The 21,455-nt window shown below is 45.7% G+C and overlaps 1 protein-coding gene across 1 annotated transcript in view; it reads left to right on the top strand.

Annotated features, from left to right (window-relative positions):
• The window catches only part of PRKCA (protein kinase C alpha), a 361,661-nt gene that overhangs the window by 143,578 nt on the left and 196,628 nt on the right, over window positions 1-21,455 (top strand). The window contains exon 3 of the mRNA XM_037070270.1: window positions 4,810-4,892. Coding sequence (XP_036926165.1) covers window positions 4,810-4,892 — 83 coding nt within the window. The remainder of the gene's footprint in view (window positions 1-4,809; window positions 4,893-21,455) is intronic.

Here is a 21,455-nt window from a genome sequence, read left to right as displayed (position 1 = left end):
AAACCAATAATTTTCTTTTAACATGCAAATATAAAATAAGCTCCGTTTTTCATTACTTTTCCCTACGAAGCTGAAAGCAGTTCACTTGCCTTAGAGATTTTCATTCTCCTTGTGTTCCGATGTGACGCTCCCTTTCGTTAATCCCTCCCAGCTAAGCAAAGTTTAATTAAAACCACCTCACACGATGGCAACCATTTATGCGTGTTAAAAAGGAGCTCTTGGAAGCTCAGCCCCCAGTCTTCTGTTTTAAACAAAGTTGAACCATTACATTTAGTAGGTTCTTTCTTGGATTCAGGACTTGTTACATAATGACTTTCACCCCATTAATTTTGGGTAACAGGGAACTTTTATGCACACAGTAGTCTCCATTTATTCACAGGAGCTGTGTTCCTAGACCCCAGAGACACCGAAAACCCGGGCTAGTACTGAACCCTGCAGACACAGAATATGCTTTTTCCTGTACACACGTACCTGTGATAAAGTTCCATTTATACATTAGGCATAGTAAGAGATTAACAATAATTAATGAAGACCCATTATAAAAATATACTCTAATAAAAGTTACGTGAATGTGGTCTCTTTCAAAATATCTTACTGTACTGTACTCATCCTTCTTATGGCGATGCGAGCCGATAAGATGCCTTATTAAGTCAAGAACTTTCACCTTCTCACTTACAGGAGTCACTTTACGGCTTCACTTTGGCCTATCTGAATTGCCAGAGCTTGGGGCCATTATTACGTAAAATACAGGTGATCTAAACACAGGCACTGCAGTACCCTGACAACTGATCTGTAACCCAGACAGCCACTGCGTGACTGACGGGCAGGGAGTGTCCACAGCAGGAAGAAGGGGTCATCTGTGTCCGAGTGGGCTGGGGCGGGGCAGCATGAGATCCCAGCACACTAAATCAGACCAGAGTGCAGTTTTAAGAGTTATACATGGTTCATTCTGGGGATTTCTCATTTAATATTTTTGGGATGTGGTTGGCCATAGGTGACTGAAACCATGGGTACGCAGGTGCGGCACATGACTATGACCTGAGTTCTAAATACTGCAGAGTTGAGCCTCCATGGTGAAATCCTGTTTTTTAGAGAAGTAGAAAGTGACACGTGAGTATGCAGTTCTTCCCCTCAGGGAACATGGCAGCCGTGGTCCAGCAGACACGGAGGCAGCGCATTTTACAGGCAGATTACGTGACCCGATGTCTCGGGGGCATGTCAGACCTTAGGTCATTCCGTTTACTTTTCGAGATACAGCCAACTCTTTTCCATGGCAACTGTACCATTCTGTGCTCTCAACAGAAATGTTCGAGGGCTCTAGTTTCTCCTCGCCCTTGCCATCACTGGGTATTTTTCTTCTTTCCTCTTAATAACAGCCTGCCAGTGGGTGTGAAGTGGAGAACCTTCAAGTTCTCTCTCACGCAGCAGCCACGGCTGCGCCTGCGTGGTGGGTGAGTGACCAGGGTTGGTGGCGGTCCAGAGGAGGAATTCGAATTGGTGAGCAGGAATCTTAGCTGCAGCTGACTCCTTTATACGTAGCACTGCTTCGCCCTAGTGAAGCTCTGTGCATGGATGGAGTACGGAGAATGTCTCTGGAGTTACCAGTTGCCCAAGGCCGTGCTAGCAAACATCGTTCAGTATCAAGAGTCCCAAGTCACCCATTTGTGTGATGACGACATCTGACACAGAGCAGTCTCAGGTCACCCAGGTGTGTCCAATGGGCCAAAACTCACTACAGCTAAATGGGCTCTTATCACATTCACCAGGGGAGGGGACGTACAGTCTCAGAAGAGAGTGGCGTTTCTCCCTCTCGGGGCGTTTGGCTGTCAGGCTGCCGTTTGCTGAGCATCATTCCTTTTGAACTAATGGGCACAACTGAGAACCAGCATCATTGTCAGCACAGCAATGGCACAACACACCTGCTATTTCTTTGTGAAGTTTTTATGAATTCTCGAGGCAAACGTAGGTGACACCACGGTTCTGTCTCTGAACCCTACTTTCAACAGGTGGCCAAAACTCTCCTTAACTTCCATTTTGTTCCCTTCCATAAGTAAGATTAGTGTGTGATACGGATCAGTAGACTGAGCAGTCTCAGTTTTAAAGCCACGTGACGTTGAGGAGCACGATTAGGCCAAGACGGTGGTTATTTTTGTCCGCCCGCGTCATTTGCTTGGTGCAATTTGTGTATTTCGTGTGTGAGGGGAGCCATCGCTGTTGGGCAGCATAAGCGTATCACAGCGAGGATTAGAGGAAAGCGGTTTTGTGCTTAGAAAATAATTGAATGGAGGTTTACTTTGTGACTTTAAGCTGCAGGACAGCTTCCTAGTTTAAAACCTCTCATTTGGTTATACAAGCAGAGGGGCCCCAAAGTCTTTGAACGTTAGGCTCCATCTCAGAGTCTGATTGGCCAGCCTGTGCTTGCTTAAGCAAGGACTTCTTCAAGGGCCAACGGTCCAGCTCCAGGACCAAGCACGGAGCAGGAGGAATCCATTGTGACTTATGCCTGCACATCTTCCAGCTGAGTGGTTGCTGTCTTAATGTGGCCTTTCCGCCAGCCAAGGCCAGGCAACTATTTATTGTGACAAGGGTGCATACCCTGTGACAAGTAGCACCTTATTCCCTCGCCTGCTCCCCAGTTCCCCTTGTTCCCCATAACATGGTGAGATGAAGACCTTTAGAACTCCAAAATAAAAAAGGTGAAAACCATAGCTCCTGATTTCAACCTCAGGAAAGTCTGTGCTATCCAATCTCCAGGTCGACCCAACGCATTCTCTTGCTTTATTTATTGTCTTTCCCTCATTTTCCAGTGACAGTAGCAAGACTCCTCAAATGTTCACATCATATGCAAAATATGCATTACCCAATTTAGTTTGGAACTTGAAACTAAAGGTCAAGGCCAGCCATTGGTGATTTTGGAATCTCTGGCCTTTCCTTAGTTTTCTGAGACAGCCTTTCCCGGCCAAAGCCGGAGTCAGCCAGTACCAGGGAGCTCCTCTTCCCTGCTCCCCTCCCTGGAGATCAGGTGGGGTGGGGCTAACCCAGCTGTCTCTCCTCAGTCAGTCACTCAGGCGTAGGTCTGGTCTGTAGCTGCCTTTGAAGACCACCTGTTCTGAATCCTCAGTCTTGAACAGACCTGCGGGGTCTTCATCCTGCAGGGAGCTCATGTCTACATGGCTCTCTGGGAAGACATGGCCCTTTTCTCCACATCCTGTAGGATACTCGGGCCCTGCTGGGTCCGAGACTTTTGTGGAAGGTTGGGGAAGCTTCTCTAAGGCAGGCTGGGAAGAAGTGTTTGGGATCAGTGGTGGGGCTTTTTGCTTCCTCATTAATTATGCTGTGCCTTGAGGGCCTGGTTTTTCGGATGAAGTTGATTTAATTTTGGGGGGGCATATAGTAGAATACTATGGAGACATATAATTGCATGGATGGGTAAGTAAGGGTAGAAAGGACAGATAAAAAAACTGTCCTTCCAAAGGGATTTGATAAATACAGGTTTTCTTAATAAACGCAGAGATGGATTTAAAAAAAGGAAAAAAGACGAAAGACCCTGCACATTTGAACGATTAAGCAGGGAATCAGAATGTTTATTTTCCCTTCCAAACGCCACGTCCGTAATACATGAGGACAGTGGAGCAGTGAGGCTCCTGTGAGCCTCCTTCTCTAGTAATTTCTTCCCCAATTCCAGGGAGTGAAAGGTGACTCTGTGCCCGGGCAGAGGGGTCGTGTGTGCCCTCGCAGTGCCACAGAGCTCTGGCAGGGATGTGGTGGAGAGGCCCTGGCCTGAGGGTCTGGGGGGCTCTCCTCCGTGGGCCACACCCACCGCCTCCCGCCCCGATGGTGCATGGCGGGCAGTGAACAAGAACCCTTCATCTCCGCCTCTAAAGGGATGCTCTTTTAAGAGACCTTCAGTTGTCAGGTTCTTAAGGTTGGTTCCCCCGAAGGCCCAACTCTGCCTGCTCGATAGCAAGCCTGCATTTTCTTTTTTAAAAAATGTACTTGCACCATGACATTGTATTATGAGCACCTTAAAAGTTAACTATTTAAAAAGGAAAAAAACCAAACAGCCCTTATTCTACTTTCCTGACTTGGCGTACCCACATCTCCATCCTCTGGGCTTTATCCATCTCCCCTCCCCACTTCCCCCATTACCTCCCCATTCTCTCTTCTCTTTCTCTCCCTTCCATTTTCTCCCCTTTCTTCCCCCTCCATTCTATAGTTATGGCAAGAAGGCAGAAACAAGAAGGTGTGAGGGGTTCCCCAGCCTTTCCTTATTTCAAATAGCTGTTCTCCGTGGACAGGGTCTGTGTCTTAATGAGTTTCTCAGGTCCGGAAGTTTGCTGAGGAGCTTCTGTAACCCACACTTAGGGACACCCATATATTATTTATAGTTATAAACTCTTTATAGTTTATGTCACCTACAGGGTGTAATACTTATAAACATTTATATGAGCATGATTGTGTTGGTGTAGGACAGTGCAAAGTAGATTAAATTCTGATTCTTGCTCTTTGTACCTTGAGAAACTGCCTTACACTCAGTCTCTAGCCTGCTCACCTTCAACTGCAAAGAAAGAGAATTTCAGGTCGGTTTCCGGGGCCTGTCAGTGCATGCATTGTACGGTTCCGGTATCAGAGCCCGGTCAACACCGAGTGTTGCTGCGTCTTGAATGCAGTGCCTTCTGACTGCCATTCAAGATTCTGTAGTGAAGTTAATTTTGATTGCGAATGAACAGTCCGTAACCCTTTTGGAAAACAGAGCTTGTATACTAAATCTGGTTTATTCTGATTTTGACTTTCTTTTCTCTCCGCCAGTTTGCTGTTTTGTGGTTCACAAGAGGTGCCATGAATTTGTCACATTTTCTTGTCCGGGTGCGGACAAGGGACCCGACACTGACGTAAGTAGTCTGAGAGCTGTTGCTTGATGTCAACGCGGATTTCTGAGTTTAATTTTTTTTTAATGCCGGTACAACTATTGTCTGGGCCTCTACTGTTGATGAGAAGACTTATCCGTTGGTCCAATCCTGTGTGGCTCGTACCAGTGAACATGTGCACTGTCCTTCTGAGCCCTGGCAGGACCGCCAGGGCGAAGGAGAATTTCTTGCTGAATGGTCCTCTTCAGTCTTCTGCTTTGGGCGGCCACATGGACTAAGTGCACCAGGTGGATAGGAATAGCTTTCCCAAACACAATGCAGGTCTTTCCCAAAGATGCTGACAAATTTGACAATCAGCATAAATCACTCTTTAGTTCATTAACTAGGGGTCTGTCATTGCTTCTGGCCACGGTAACAAACCTATCTAGTTTGCTTCATGAGATCCTTGCTGGCCTCTCATTCTGTGTTATAAATGCTCCTGTTGGTTTAAGTGAGTTAACATCTGTTCCACCGAGCAGATGATCTCTGAAGTTGCCTGTGAGTGAACATGTAACTTTGTGTATTTGCGTGTAATTCTGCCTGTCTCCGTGGAGTGTCTAGGATGCACCGAAAAACAGAACCAGCCCAGCAGAGTGGGATTCAGGAAGCGTGGGAAATACCCGCCTCGGAAATACAGGGTGGGACAAAAGCAGGCTTACAGTTGTTGGTATGGAAAATAATAATACAGTAATGAAAACAATACAAGAATAAACTCTGGGTTTCACATACTCACAACTGTAAGTCTACTTTCCCCACCATGTATATTGAACGGAAAGGAACATGATTTGTTTCCATGGAAAGTAATATTTTAACTGAAAAAAATTTTTTGCAGGGGAGGCCTTGAAGAGTAGGCATTTCTATTCTGAATTGCTTTCACTGGATCTCTTTAGTCACTGATACTTAAATTATGTGCTTTGAGTGATTTCTACCTTCAGCATTCATTCCCCTCAGGAAACCAGTTTCACAGCCGGGTTGGCAGTGGAGGCGGGGCCGAATTCTCCCCTCCCCAGGAGCCGGCATATTCCCCAGGAGCTCCGAGCAATTCAGCTTTGCATCTTTTAACACATGTAGTGAAGGAACTTACTGGGGGACCCCCAGTGTGTGGAGACGTGCTGTGTCTCCGTTCAGATGCTGGCGGAGGCAGTATAGAGGGGGTGCCTCAGTTCTGAGCCACCACTGTCCCACAAAGACTCACAATGCGGGAGCCAGGGGGACCCTCTGGGATGATCTTGTTTTATATCCTTGTGGACCAGGAAGTCCAGTCCACGAATGTTGAGTGACTTGCCTGCATACAAAAAGGCTGTGTGGTTTCACCCACACCTCCCTTTTCCACAATCCCCTTCCTTGTCCGTTTGGGGCAAGAAATAAAAAGAGAAAAAAATGGGCGCAGATGAAGAGCATCACGTAGTGGTCCTTTCACCTCCTTGGCTTGTTATTCTCAACTCCAACTCCCGTGTGAGCTCTGCTTGTTTCTCTTCCGTCTCCTCTCATACTGGCCCCACCAACAATGGAGTGGGGAGCAGTGGGGGTGGTGCAAGCTACAGGCTGTAAACGGCTTTTGCTTGGCTCCTTCCTCCTGCTCCTTCCTCCTTCCACCTCTTTGTTCCTTTAGTTAAATATGATTTATTGGATTCTTAATAATAGGGGAAGATATACATTAAAACAGGGGTGTCAAACTTATTTTCACCAGGGGCCACATCAGCCTCACGGTTGCCTTCAAAGGGACGAATGTAGAGCTCCTTGTCCCTAGTTATGGGGTAGTTATATTTTTACAGTCCTAAAATTATTTTGGCCCTTCGAAGGCAACTGTGAGGCTGACGTGACCCCTGGTGAAAATGAGTTTGACACCCCTGCATTAAAATAGCACTAATTAAAACACGATGCAGGCTCTCTGAGTGCGTTCACCTGAGGGTCCTGCGGTAGGGGGTCAGAAAGCTTCCCCAAGGAAATGCCATTTAAACCAAGCATCAAGGATAAGTAGGAGATGGGCAGCAAAAGGGACTTTGTGCTGGTGCATACATGGTCATGTGTGTACGCAAGCTGGGAAATATGGAACGCTGTAAAACACTCTTTCTACAAAGGGCAGACCAGGTGGGAACTCCCTGATGTGGGGAGGAGTTTCTGGTATGAATGAACCTAAGCGGGCTGGGTGTTCGACGTCTGGTTCAGCATTTTGAACACAGTCTTGGGTACAGTGGGGACCCAGGGAAAGGTTTTAACCTAGGGGTGATGTGACCCTAGTTGCATCTTATGAAGGTGGCTGTGGTCGCCTGGTAGAAAATGAACTGAGTAGGAAATGGGCTCAACGTACAGGTGAACATGAGGGGACATCCGCGGATGGAGAACCAGCACAGGGACCTCACTCTCCAGGGCAAGGAGATGGGAGCTTGGAGTAGGTGGAGGCAATGGGAATGGGCAGAGTGAACCCATTCATGGTACACTGAGGTGCCTGTCTGATCAGTGGTTCTCGGCCATTGTGGGGCCAGGGAGATGGAGATGTCCAAAAAGACTTCCAGGTTTCTAGCCTAAAGGGAGATCATCTTTGAGGCTCTGGGGTAAATTGGACCAAAGGTTTGACTTGGGCATTTGAGAAGTTGGACATCGAGAAGACAGTTGTGTGTGAATATGGGATCGGAAGTGAGAAGTGGTGTATGTCCTAAACATAAAGATTTTTTTAGAGTGTTATCTGGCCCAGACAGAGGGTATAGGGTGAAAAGAAAAGAGATCAGGGCCCAGGAGAGAGCTCTGAGGAACTACAGCAGACTGGATGGGAGCGGAGGGGCGGGAGGTGGGAGGAAATAAATCCAGGGGAGGGATGCTGGTGTAATGGTTTCCTGAAGCAGCACAGCCCAACGCTCTGATCACGTCTGTGGTTCTGTCATGAATTTGTTGTAAGCTCTTGATTTTACACCTGGACGGGCACTGTGCATCCCTGTGTCCACCAGACCGTCTTGTTGACAACGGAGAGTCTTGGTTTATGCCTGCTAGAGATCAGTTCATGCCTGTTAATTATTTTCCATGACGCCTTTCACACTCAGAAATTGTATGCTGTTTGGATGATTGCCCTGTGGTCCCCTTGCTCCTGGAGCCTGGAGCCAGGCAGGAAGCTTTAGGGGTGGTGCGCTGGGTGTGAGATGTAGTGGGAGGCGCCCCTGTGATTGAGGTCTGTTCCTCTTCCTTCTGTGTTGACTCGTTGTAGGTACTGAGCCTCACATTTTATAATCCTTGAAAATACAGTTGATATGAGATGAACCTTTTTTTAATGTGAGAAAAAAATGCAGGAGACATTTAAAAGAATCGGTGAGACTTGACTGACTGATTTGGAAAGAGTTGTGTGTTCTCTTCTAAGGAGGAAATTTTTGGTCCTTGGGGTCAAGGGACCTGTGATTAGTTTTCCACAGCCCTAGCACCGGAGGTGTCTTCCGTCTTTCATGCAGGGTGACTTTATTATCTTACAAACGTGCAAGGTGAACTGTCCCCCGGGGGTAGTGGGAGAAGCGTGAAGTTTCATTGCACAGAGCTGAGCTGAGACGGTAGGAATTTTCTTGTTTTGTCCTTTTTCCCCAGCAAGTTCAAAATCACAATTAAAGAGCTGGGAGGGTGGGACGGGGAAGAGAGAGCGGCCGCTGGCCTGCTTGTATTTCGGCTGAGCTTGTTGGAATCCACCTGTTGGTGGAATCGTTGGAAGTTCTGTTCACACGTTCAGGAAAGTGCTGAAGGATGCGAGAAAGGCCCGTTAGAGGAGCAGAAGACCAGGAAGAAAGAAATACAGGGCAAAAGTAGGTTTCCAGTTGTGAGCACATAAAATGCAGAGTTTATTCTTATATTATTATTATTATTTTCCATATGAACAACTGTAAACCTACTTTTGCCTCACTCTTTATAATGTGGGTGAAAAAACTACCTCAACCATTTTCTTCCCTGAAAATTTAAAATTCATCAAATAAGATTCCTTTTCACACTACACTGAGTACTTAAGATACACAGTTGACGTCAGGCTTAACAATACCCTCGGCGAGCTCAGCAGAGTCCCAGCGTTTGCAGGTGGGAAGGACCAGCCGTGTGAGGTCCACAGTCACTGTACCTGCTCCACCATCTCTCAGATGGAAGGGAAGGAAAAGGACTGAAAAAGAAAAGAGCAGAGGACCCAGATGACTGGAATCAGATAGGAAGAGAATTAAACATTGTTTTGAACAGAGATAATCTTTGAGGCTCCGAGAGCAGTCCTGTTGAACTGATGAGGAAGTTTGGGGCACCTCGGGGGAGAAGGGGCTCCGGGATTCAATGGCAGGACCCCCTGAAAACCAGGCCAGTCTCTGAGCCCGCCCACCCTGCTCCAGATGAGCAGCGTTCTGTCAGACTCTCCCTACCACCATGACTAGAGACGAAAGCCAAAGCTTCGGAAGCTTTAAGCACAGCCCCGTGCACACCAAGTAGCAGAGGAAAATGGAAGACTTTTGGAGCACCTAACATTAGAGGTTAACGCATGCACTGGCATCGTGAATCTTTAGAGCCAGGAACCACAAGCTGGAAAGAAGGGATGGACGTGGCTCACAGAACACGCAGGGCTCTTCCCATTTGGTGTTGGAAAGGCACCTGAGTTGGTGCAGAATTTCTGTCTCCAGGTGTGCGGCCCCAGCATCCCCTGCCCTACACCCCAGGTTTTATGTGACAACAGAGAAATAAGACAGAACTGGTCCGTGTGTAGAAATAGTTCTCCCACACCCACCGCCACCCCACCCCCCACCAGTTAAGACATGAACTAGGACATGGTGCACAGGTAGATAGGGAATATGGCCTTGCTTGCCTTTGGGGGGTGGGGTTGGAGAATGTGGCTTTGCTGTGGGCCACGGTGGTATGACGAGGCAGACTGAGGAGGGCTGGTGGGGGTTCAAGGGACTGGCTCTGTCTGAGGCTCCCCTTCACTGTCTAAGATTTCAGGGAGCCAGCCTCTTTGTCCCTCCGTCTGGAATGCCTCCTCATTCTTAGAATCATCTCCATTCAGCTTAAATTACGTCTGTTCATGAAGCCCATGTCGCTACAGGAAAAACAGGCTACTCAGGTCCTTCCAGATGTGTTTATGTATAGATTATTAGTACATTAAGTCATTGTCTTCCCTACTTTGTGTTCCTTAAGTGAGAAAAGCTACAAAGTGGCCCTTTCAGAGAATTGTACCCATCTCAGTCCTGCTTTTAAAGCCATAACGTGGACACACTCACACACACACCCTTTTGTTGTGTCAAGTTTTAGGGAGAGAAACATTCTTATGTGATATGTATAAAGTGACACAAATGCTAAACAGGTATTTAAACATTACCTTGGGCGCATTCATCCTATGCATTGGGCGTGTGCAGGTTTGAGGAAGTGAAAGGAGAAGGTAGTGATCCGTTACAAGTCTTTTTTAATTTTTATTTATTTATTTTTAGAGGGTAAGGGAAGGAGAGAGGGGGAGAAATATCAATGTGTGGTTGCCCCTCATGCGTCCCCTGCTGGGAGTTGGCCTGCAACCCAGGCATGTGCCCTGACTGGGAATTGAACCATGATCCTCTGGTTGGCAGGCCCGTGCTCAATCTGCTGAGCTACACCAGCCAGGGCTGCCATTACAGGTGTTAATGCACTTGGAGGTAACAAGCTTCCCTTGCATTTTTCTTTGCATTTTTGTTTAACCCTCCTTTTTTTTTTCCTTGTACATTTTCATTAGCACCCCGGCCTTATCTGGGGAGCAATTTGTCATGTAGGACTTTGCACTTCTTAAATCTGAGCCATACAGTTGCACAGAATTCAGGTGACTTAAAAATAACTTCCTGGGTCATCAGTGCCCCTCACCTGGGAGATGGCCGACATCCACACAGGTGGTGTCACATGTCAGCGTGGTGCCTCCCAGCGCAGGGGCACCGATGCAGTTAACGGGTAGAAGGCAGGGAAGCTTGCTTCTGATCTGGGTACAGCTTCAGGCCTATGAAGATCATAAAACTGAGCCATTTGAAGAAGCCGAGAGCGTTGACTTATAAACAGAACCAAAAATAGAACCTATTGAGCAAATTGCTGCAAAACAAAAGCACTGTCTGGTCCGGAGCTGGACTCCATGGAGGGCTGCCTGTCCAGAAAGCAAAATTGCTCTGTTCTTGATGGTAATCTTGAGACTGCTCTGCTCTGGAGTTCCTCTCGGTGTCGTAGAAACTGATTGAGTAAAGAGAGGCTGCTCAGCTGTTTAAAACCCAGCATTTCAAAGCTTCATTTGTAACAAAACTCAAAACATTTAAAACAAATCTAGGATTTAATTTGATTCGTGAATCCGTTTTCTCAAAGTGTGCTTTTATATTTACTACGGAAATCAGACAATTTTCTGAGCGAACCCAGTTATACCCGAAAGATTTTTCTATGCTTGAACTAAGTAAAGTGAGCTTTGCAAAAGGTGCTGGCACTAAAAAGTGGCATTTGGAACTCAGCAGAGGGAACGCAGGGGTCCTGGAGTGGGAACTGGCCGTCCTGCCTGCCCTCCCACAAAGCTTTGCAGACTTTGGTTTTCTTTGATAAACATGGAGGATAAACTCAGTGGTCCTTAAAGTTGTTTTCAGCCCTAAGTTCTATTCCTTCACCAAATATTCATTAAGGGGTTTATGCGGAAAAGATATGAAGGTGAAGGCAGTTTCATTTCTGCCCTGCCAATACAGTCTCTTGCATCACACGGATGAGCCAGCATGCAAATAATTACCCTAGAAGATTGCATATGATAGCTGCATAGGAGGAGGGGAAGTAAAATGCTGTTTCGTTTAAGCAGAGGGGAGGAGAGCATCTAGTGGGAAAATGAGGGAAGGCTTCCTGAAAGTGGTGACATTTTCAGATGGATTGCAGTTCTTTTCAAAAATTACTTTTACAAACAGACCAGTATTTTCATGTTTCCCTGCTGGCTTGAGGGAGTTACACCTCCTGCCAAAGGCTGCTATTCGGTGGCACACAGACTTAAGTGACGTGTGTTTGCAAGAAGCCTGGTAAAAAGAACACCTGTAAGAGACATGGCAGTGTTCTGCACACCCTGGAGGGCTCAGCCCTGCAGCCACCTCTGAGGAAGCCCGTGCTAGGTCCTGGGATCCCCTTGCAGTCACCCACAGGTGGCATTCCTCACGTGCTGTGGTGCCATAGGAAACCTTAACAACAAGTTATTTCAGGAAAGTAAACCTAGCAAATAATTCCTGTGCTAACTCTGGTCCTTGGTGGGTAGCTTCTTCTCTGTACCAGATTCACAGCAGCAGAAGCATTTCCTATGAGGCAAGGGACTCCTGCTACTTTTGCAGCAATTAATCCAGCTGGGAATTGAAAGGGGCCCCAGAGATTTGCCCCCTGGTCCGCACTTCTGGTGAGAACGATGGGAGGCAGCTGGGCAGTGGAATGTCCGTTCTCTCCGCCTCCCGAGATCTGGCCAGTGAGAGGGGGCATGTGTGTGATGACAGGGTGCCTCATATTTTAGCCAAAGGCCTGTTTTCAAGGGCTCCTGGGGCTTTCCAGCTTAGTCCAACTGTTTAAGTTGTCACTGCTCAAACATCTTAGGAACTCCACTCTTGGAATGGCATAGAAGGCCAGTAGCACATTCTTTTCAAAATCTCCGCTCTTGGCAACCTTTTAGGCTTTGGTAGTGTTATTTGGGGAAGCTGCCAAAAGTCCGGTGGAACCAGCTGGGAGAAGGGGCATGATTGAGCACCGTCATGGGTCCAATAGGAGGTGAGAGGGTTAGGTTAGAAAGTGGTCTTCCTCGTGCAGGTTGAGAGAGACGTGTTTGTGCGAAGTGCGGAGGGCACACAGGAGTCACCATGTAACCTCCACGGGGCACTTCTGGTTAACACCTGTATGGCTTTCTGTTTTTGGAATTGTTGCGTTGCTTAATGACTACGCCTACACAGTGAATTCTCTGTGAGCAGATCTTGTCTTTTCACTTTAAAAGCCGAGAGCCCAGAGCCTAACTTGGCACAGAAAAAATATCGCTGATCCACAGAGAATGCGTGAAGGTCTGTTAACCTAACTTGATCACCAGTTGTTTTTGTCTGGTCCCCAGTTACATGAATAGTTTTAGCTGCACATGAGACAGTTAATGACCAGGTCCAGCCCCTAGGAGTGGATGTTTCATCACCATCATTATCGTGGCACCTTGTGGGGGTGGGGGAGCCACCACTGATGGATTCTCCTGCTTTTCAAAATAGCCATTTGAAACCATTGTCTTAATTCTTGGATTTGAGTTTTTAAAATGGTGCATCTGGATAATAGCCTTTGGGCTGGTTTTGATCAAAATTAGTAGGATGGTTTCCTCATTTATTTTTCCTGGCCTACACAAGAGACTTGGGACTATCGGACAGTCAGTGGTGTTCGAACTATCAGAATAACCTGTACCTGAGAACACTTGCCAGAAATGTGGCCTGGGGTCCGAATCATCGGGAACCCAGAGCTACAGGTTTGTTCTACAAGTTGCTGCAACTTCATGACGTTGTCTGACATGTGTTTAGCATGTCTTGTGCCTGGGGCTACTCTTGTGTCTTTTCATTACATGTCATTCAACATTTCTTGATCGTTTATTCTGTGCCTGGGGCTATGAGATGCAAAGGTTAAAAAAAACATGGTCCTTGTCTTCAGTTTATCCCTAGGGGGAAGTCACACATATGAATAAACATGGTTTTCATTCAGGTAATTACTTCAGTGGATCACATACAAAATGCACAAGGCATATATTATTGTTCCCGTTGTACAAATGTGAAAAATCAAGGCACAGGGGTGGGGAAGTGACTCGCTGGGACCCAGGAGTAAAGGGCGCGTTAAGCGTTGAACCAGGTCACGCCACTTGCAAGCCTGTTCTCTTTCCTTAGTACCACATGGTTGATCAGCAAAGCCAACTTAAGGGGCAGTTTTCTGCCTATGAAGGCTCTGTTTTTGTGGACAAAGTCCGGGGAGAGTGTGACTAGGAGAAATCTTAAAACAGTAAGAGAGATTTGAAGTGATGAAACCCTAAAATATCAACAATAAAAGCACTCATAAGCAAGATCAACCTTGCATCCTAGTTTAGACTAGAGCACACTGGGCTGATGGGGCCAGGTGAGAGCCTGGAGCAGTTTGGAGAATTCGTTTGAGTTTTTCTCAAGAAAGCGGAAGGTAGGGCTTCCCAGGACACTGGGTTTCGGGAAAGACTCGTTTCAGGTGGCTTCACCCAAAGTTGAAGACCAGCCCACGTAGCTTTGGGGCTCACGCCACAGGCTCCTTCCTGCATCTCAGTGAACCACTTTCCCACAAGCCAATGTACGAGTCCCGTTCAATGAGCACCTTCCTCACCCTGGCTCTGTGTTCTGTTTCTGCTACTTAACAAATTTCCAGCCAGAGACACAGGGAGAGTCTATGAACAAAAAGCAATACATTTGCTAGGGGCTAGGAGAGGCAGGAAGGTTTATCGAGGATTTTCTAGCTAGCGTTATCACTGTGACATTTATTTGTTTACAGTGAGGCTAAGGACAAAGGGAACCATCCAAGCAATCAAATGAACCCCTTACTAGGCATGCGGTAGCCTTTGATAATGGCTATGAGAGATGAAGCAAGTGGGACCCTCCCCGACGGCAGCTCTGTGATGCTGTTGTACCCGAGCTGTGCGCAGGCGCTGTCAATCACAGAGTCCAGTGCTGGCCAGAGAGGAGATGGGAAGTGGGAAAGTCAGTTGTCATAATCGTTTTATTTATTCATGGAACACTTCCATTTTTATAGTCCAGCATATTCCCCAAACATATTTTGAGACTGACATGCCAAAAGCAGAAGCCAGATTCTTAGAAGGATGCCATTGTCATGATACCTGTCACATTGCCATTAGGCGTTGACTAGTCCTGACCATGTGAGGGTTTTCCGGATGGCATCCTTGATGTGGAAAGAGTGCCCAAGCTCTTTATGTCAACTGTGTCTTGCTTGATGGGTGTCGCCCTGGACATCCTCCTTGCGTCTCTTCCACTTTCCAAGCCGGTGCCTACAAGTCTGCCTTAGAACCGCGCCAGACCATCAGCCTTACGCAGTCTCCTGAGCCAGCAGCCTTGTGATTAACTTGGTTGTCTCCATCTCCTTTGTCTCCCACAGCTTAAGACATCCCCAGGTTCTGTGGGCTCTGCCCCTGTCTGCCATCTCCATCGTCCCAGCCCCCCTCTCACTGATGACCTCATCGTGTGCTATGACTTGGCCTTAGTGAGCTGGACTCTCTCTCCTGTATGCGGCCGGCCAGCCAGTGGTACTTCAGGCGTTATACGTATATGGTCGTGCTGCTCTCCTATCTCATGTCTCCCAAGGGGTTTTGCAGCACCCACAAGATGACTGCCAGGGATGTTGGCTGGGAGGCCTTGGTTCTGCTTCACACTGGCCTCTGCAGGAGTCCAGTAGCACAGGCTTCTGACATGGGGCTCTGCTTTTCCCAGAGGGCAAGCTGCAATGCACAGGCACCTCATGAGCTTCTACTGGAATCATTTCCTGATGTCCCCTTGGTCAAAGCATCACATGACCAAGCCCAGAATCCCTGTGAAGGCAGATTCATCAGGGTTCTCCAGAGACACAGAACCCATACACTGTGTATGTCTGTCACACAAAGAGGTTTACTATAAGGAGTTGGCTCATGCAACTATGGAGGCTGGCAGGTCCCAAGATCTATAGGATGAGTTGGCAAGTGAGAGACTCAGGACAGACTCAGTGCAGTTCCAGGGTGAAGGCCAGCGGGCTCGAGACCCAGAAGAGCCAGTGTTTCAGCTGGACCCCAAAGGCAGGAAAGTCCATGTCCTGGTTCTAAGGCCATCAGGCAGGAAGAATTCCCTCTTGTTTGGGCAAGGGTTAGCCTTTTTGTTCTATTTAGGCTTTTATTAGGGAAGGCAATCATCTTTATTCAGTCTACTGATTTAGATGTTAATCTTATTCAAATATCACATTCTCATGGAAACACCAAGAATAATGTGACCAAATGTGTGTCTGGGCGTCCCCCAGTCCAGTCAGGTGGACACGCAGAATTCACCACCACAGAGGGTGCACACACAAGGTGTGGGTCCTGGGAGGGGTGGGTCCTCGGGCCATTGCTGTCCAGTTTACCACAGGCAGACTTATTTTGGTTATGTTATGTTGTAGTATTTCTTTCCCCTATAGCTTGTTCATCTCTGTGTCTCTACTGCTTTGTATGATTTCTGACTCATAGTAAGTGATCACTGTCAAATGAGTGAATGAGTGAATGAAAAAGCAAAATCTCTGATCCCAAAATAGAATGTAAATCGTTTCCTTGGTTGGAGTAAAATGTCTAAAATGTTTCATGAGATTCTCTCAGAATCAATACCAGCCACTTCCTGATTAAAAGTTAGTCTGTAGATGGTGAATTTCCTTATGTTTAAGAAAAAAATATTTTTTTTCTTATTGAGGGACTCTTCAGTGCTTGAAAAATATTTAAGCCGAATAAAATCGTGCACGATGCCCAGTGAGTCATACTTGCTAACTGTGTGACCACTTTTAACCTGGTGAACAGATTTTGGTTAAATGTTGATGGGAAGAAAAACTCCCCCCCCCCCAAGAGGAGATGCTTGTTTTGTCAGCTGCATATTTTAGATTTATAATCCTTGAAGTGATGCTAATTATACAGTTAATTTGGAGAGGTTTTAACCAGTCACAATTCGCAAGGCCACGAGGTGACAGAGAGCCCCGGGGACAATACCTACGCTGTGGTCTTCGGTTTCTTTCCCGTTTGACCACTGCTTTCCTGGGTACGTGTCTGCTGTCTGCCGAACTGGGCCAGGGTCACTAGTCTGTGCAGAACTCATGCAGGTCGCTTGCTCTTCACGCTCCTGAGAAATTTATCTTAGTGTGAGATTACTGTGTAAAAGAACGTGTTTTAAAATGCGCCGATTCTGAACTGTTTTATAACAGCCAAGGGGTTTTCTCTGTCTTGTTGTAAACCTGTCTAAGACAAAGGCCTTTCTGCCGGCAGTTTACAGGCTGCTTGCTCTCTGTTTGTGGCACATCCCGAGCCTGTCTTCTCTAATCTCTCTTTCAAGGCAGGGAGCTTTGTAGTGTTCGCACGGGGTAGAAAGATTGAGAACACGAGGATTTCATATCTGGGAATGATAGTCTCCGTGAAGGAGGGTGATGTTAGGTTTCTAGATATTAAGCTGTATCATGACTCATTTGGGCTTAAGTGGGTCATTCTCCTGTTACTAAAATTAATCATGAAAGACCAGGGACACTTGAAAAAGGAGAGGAGTTCACACAGCAGGCCTTAAAATTAGAAAGGCAGGTTGTTCTCTTTAGCATTTTCTAAGCTTGACATATGTACCAAGATGAAGGTAGTTCAGTTTGACTTTTTTTTTTCAATACAAATCTGTAATTTAGAAAACGTAAAGCACAGAACTAAAATGGGAAAGAAAATGGTAAGTTGAAAATTTGAAAAGGAATTGCATGCATAACTGAAAACTTCTCTGCGAGTCTGTGTGCCCACTCTCAATTTGGAGGTGTTTACTTAAATTCGATCATATTTGCACATAGTAAATGTCTCATTCAGGAGCCTAATGATGGGAGACTCCAACAAAATAACCTCTGAAAAAATACACAGTTTGCCTAGTGGCCTCCTAACTTGCTCCTCATTTCTTCTCTTGCCTCCTTCAGTTTATCCTCTACACAGCAGACACAGTGGATTTTTGCATGTATTTGACAGATTATATCATTGTATTGCTCTGCCTAAACCCTTCAGTGGCTTCCTTTGATTATTAGAATAAAATGTGAACTTCTTCCCTTGGACAACAAGGCCCATGATGGCTGCAGTCTGGCTCCTCTCCACCTCCCTGACCAGAACATGCCAAGTTCATTTGCATCTCAGGGCCTTTTTGCATGTCGGGGCCTTTGCATCTCAGGGCCTTTGCATCTCAGGGCCTTTGCACAGGTGGATGCTTCTGCATGCAACTCATTCCCAGGGGATGCTCACTCATACCACTCAAGAATCTGCTCAGATGACCCTCCTCTCATTATTTTCTATTAGACTTTCCTCCTCTGTGTACTTCATAGCCCCCATCATCACCTAAACCATAGTAATTATTAGTTACTTGATTATTGTCTCTTCCACCACCCTGAAAGCAGGGACATTGTTTTACTTACTCTTCTATTTAACCTAGAACTGGCACATAATAAGTGCTCAATTAATATATGTCAGGTGGATGAATGAATGCATGTTACTCTTACGAGAGACATGAAAAATCTGAGTCTTTTCTATTTGATTCCTTCAGATAATATAACCTCAAGGAAATGCCTCAGGGTAAATAGAGACTTTTCCTTTTCTGTGATTATGGCATCATACCAAATGGTTAACCAACTGGCCGTGCCACTTAAACCTGAGCCCTACTGTGTGACTGGGTGTATCTTCAAAATAACCCAACAACATGTTCTTCATAATTTTTCCCTCCAAATTTGCTTCGTGTAATAAGTAGATATAAATTAATGAACAAAAACTTAAGCAAGATATATGTAGCAACTTAACCTGATAACCTAATTTCTTCTGGGTTTTTTTTCCTCAAATTTGTCTTTAAGCCTTTTCATCATGGGGCTCATAAGAAAAATTCACCTCCCAATGGACACTGTGGTCAAATGTCGAATCTTCAGGCAGTGCTTACAACACACTACAGGCCTCCATAAAGAAGGTTGAAGAACCTTCAAGGTGCTTGTGTTTTGTATGTAGAAAACTGTTAGTGTTGAGTATTCAACTCAATATAAAATAAACATTTCCTGTTTGTTAAGTTGAACTTGCTTCTACTTTTCCTGATGAATGGTTATTTTTAGCTGTAGTATCACCGGGCTGAACAAATACATCACCTCTGAGTATGTAAGGAAAAATAAACACATGCTAAGTGAATAAAACATTGCAACTACATCTTTACTAGACTATCTCTACCTCTCTTACTTCAGATGCTTAGAGACTCAGTATTCTTCCATTAATTGCGAAACAAAAGATACAGGAGAAATTCCCTCTTTTTCGAGATCACAGCTATGAAGTGGGGTTATACAGATTCTGCATTTGTGTGCAAAACATGAAATACGTTCATCTTCATTCTCCTTGCTTACTAGACTTGTCGCTCAGCTAGCAGGACTTTCCAAGAACAGACCGAGACACGTTTGGGGTGACTTCTATAACCTCAGCCCTGTAATAATAAGAAACACAGTATCCTTTTGCTGTGGTTTGAGACAACAGGGAAAGAGGTCACAGGAAAGAATAAATCATAACGGGCAAAACTGAGAAACTCTTCTCAGTTCACCATGGTGCCCCTTTCATTTCTACATCAGCATCATGGTATAATTCAAGCTCAAGAAATCAGAAATCAGAGTATTTAAAATTTACCTGGACTTTTCCATATTAACCAAAATAATTAGATAAAACACATAGGAAAGGGTATTTTGTCACTGAGGCCGAAGAGCCAAGGTTGGGAATTAAGATCATGCACAAAAGTTTCCTAAAAAATCCCTGCGGGGCTGCAGATGTTGGGGAGAGTATGCCACACTTCAGAAACGTGGGCGGGGAGGGAGGACGGTGTTTTTCTGTGAAGCCTTGGTCCAGGGCTTAAATGTACGATTGTATTTAGGTCTTGCCTCTGCTGTAGCACATAGGGATCGTGTAAAGTGTTACAGCTAGCTGTATATGTTTAAATTGTGTGTGTTGAAGATTAAAAGAAAAGATAGTGGTGGTTTTTCCTAAAGGAAACAACTTTCTCCTTCCCCCCACCCAGATTCTTTTCTGAAGTTGCTGGCATTTGGGTCAAGGTTTTATTAAAAGCTGCATTTTTATGACCCTGGCAAACACACACAAAAAAATTTGTTTTAAGCTTGTTTGCACCATTCTTTTTTTCCATTGGAAATGGAATTCATTGCCTTAGGTCTTTTAAAATAGTATACAATTATCAATGGCTCTATGCTTGAAAACCCATTTATTTATAACATGGTATAAGGGCTCTATAGGTTTGCAGTTAAGAAGTGCAGAATTCAACGTGATCTCCTAGTTTGTAAGCAAACTGAGATGCACTGTCCCTTTTCTATTAAAAAAAAATGAGTTAATGTGTCCAGAAACCAGCTCTAGTAAAGTAGGGTTTAACGTTCTTCATAATGCTAACAATATGGGGTCTGTAAAGTTCATTTAAAAATAATATGTCTGTTATCGGTCTCATTCAGCTAGAATACCTAATTAACTGCCAAACTCTGTGTATCAGCCATTTTGGATAAGTGAGATCAGTGTCAAATTTAAAACCTTGGGAATAATTTATGTCTAATAGGATCTAAGCATCGAAAATTGTGACATGGCTGAATATTGGCAAGGAACGGTGTTTCTTCGATTTCCCTGAGCAGCTATCGTTTTCTTCTACTCACTCTCTTGTCAGTCGGCAGGGAGTCCTTAAGTCAACTGTGATACATCCGTGTGATAGAATGCAGGTGGGCATTAAGAATGATTATAAAGACATGGAAAAATGTCTCTATGACACTCGGTGCAAAAGCTGAACATGAAGTTATTACTCTGATTAGCACTGTGGCAGAATTTATGTGATGGGAGGCAGGAGCTAGAAGGGACCATAGGAAATTGAAATCGTGTGATAATAATTGGATTTTTAAGATCATTAGACTTACATCATTTTTCTGGGTTTAATCTGGTTGGAATAGTACAATTTTTAAAAAGTTCTCAAATTCTCGTTGAAGTATTTGCACCCCTCCCTAGTCCCATCCATATATCATTGTCCGCAGCCAAGCGCAGTGTTCTCCTGGAATGTGATCTCAGTGGAGCATCCCCGCCCGTCTGAGAATGTCTCTTTGCCCAACAGTGTGATGGCAAAGCTCTTTGTTGCCTGTGTCTACACGGCTGCATGCTAAGCATTAATTTGGGATTGGGTTCAAACATGAGCAGTAGAAAACCCGACCAAACAGTGGCTTGAATGAAATAGGGATTTTTTTCCTCTTCATGTACAAAAATATCTGAAACTGGGCAGCCTTGGGCTCACACGCTCCTGCGTGTGAGATCAGAGATCCCGCGGAGGACCCGGCTCCTTCTGTTTTTCAGTGCCGCCGTCTCATCTGGCAGCTTTCGTTTCTTCGTTCTGACTGTTGTTGCCCTACTTGTCAGCCAGCTGCTCCAGTTCCATCCCATCATGTCCCAAGCAACAGGAAAGAGAAAGGCGAAGGTCCAAAACACAGATGCCCATTGAGTCTGCTCCCTTTCAGAGAACTCCCCCCCCCGAAACCCAGTCCAACAACTTCCAGTCCCATCCTATTAGCCACCCCTACTTGGAAAAAAATGTAGGTTTTGGTTTGTTCTGTTTTAGCCTGGGTATAGTCCTACCCAGAACAAAATCAAGGCAGTCCAGTAACAAAGAAGAGGAGAATGAGTATTAAATAGGCAACAGTGAATTCTGTGCTCAAGTTGTTGAGGATGGGTTGCCTCCTGGACGTAACTGCCTGCACTGTGTGTCTGGGAATGTGTCCCTGTCAGTACTGCTAGTGCTGTGACTTCGTCTCGGCAGCAGAGGGAGGAGCCTGTTACTCACC

Source organism: Sturnira hondurensis, unplaced genomic scaffold, assembly GCF_014824575.4.
Source record: "Sturnira hondurensis isolate 20B ecotype Veracruz unplaced genomic scaffold, ASM1482457v3 Scaffold0018728, whole genome shotgun sequence".
Lineage (NCBI taxonomy): Eukaryota > Metazoa > Chordata > Mammalia > Chiroptera > Phyllostomidae > Sturnira > Sturnira hondurensis.
The sequence above is the reverse complement of the archived record's forward strand: the minus strand, read 5'-3'. Positions and strand labels throughout refer to the sequence as shown.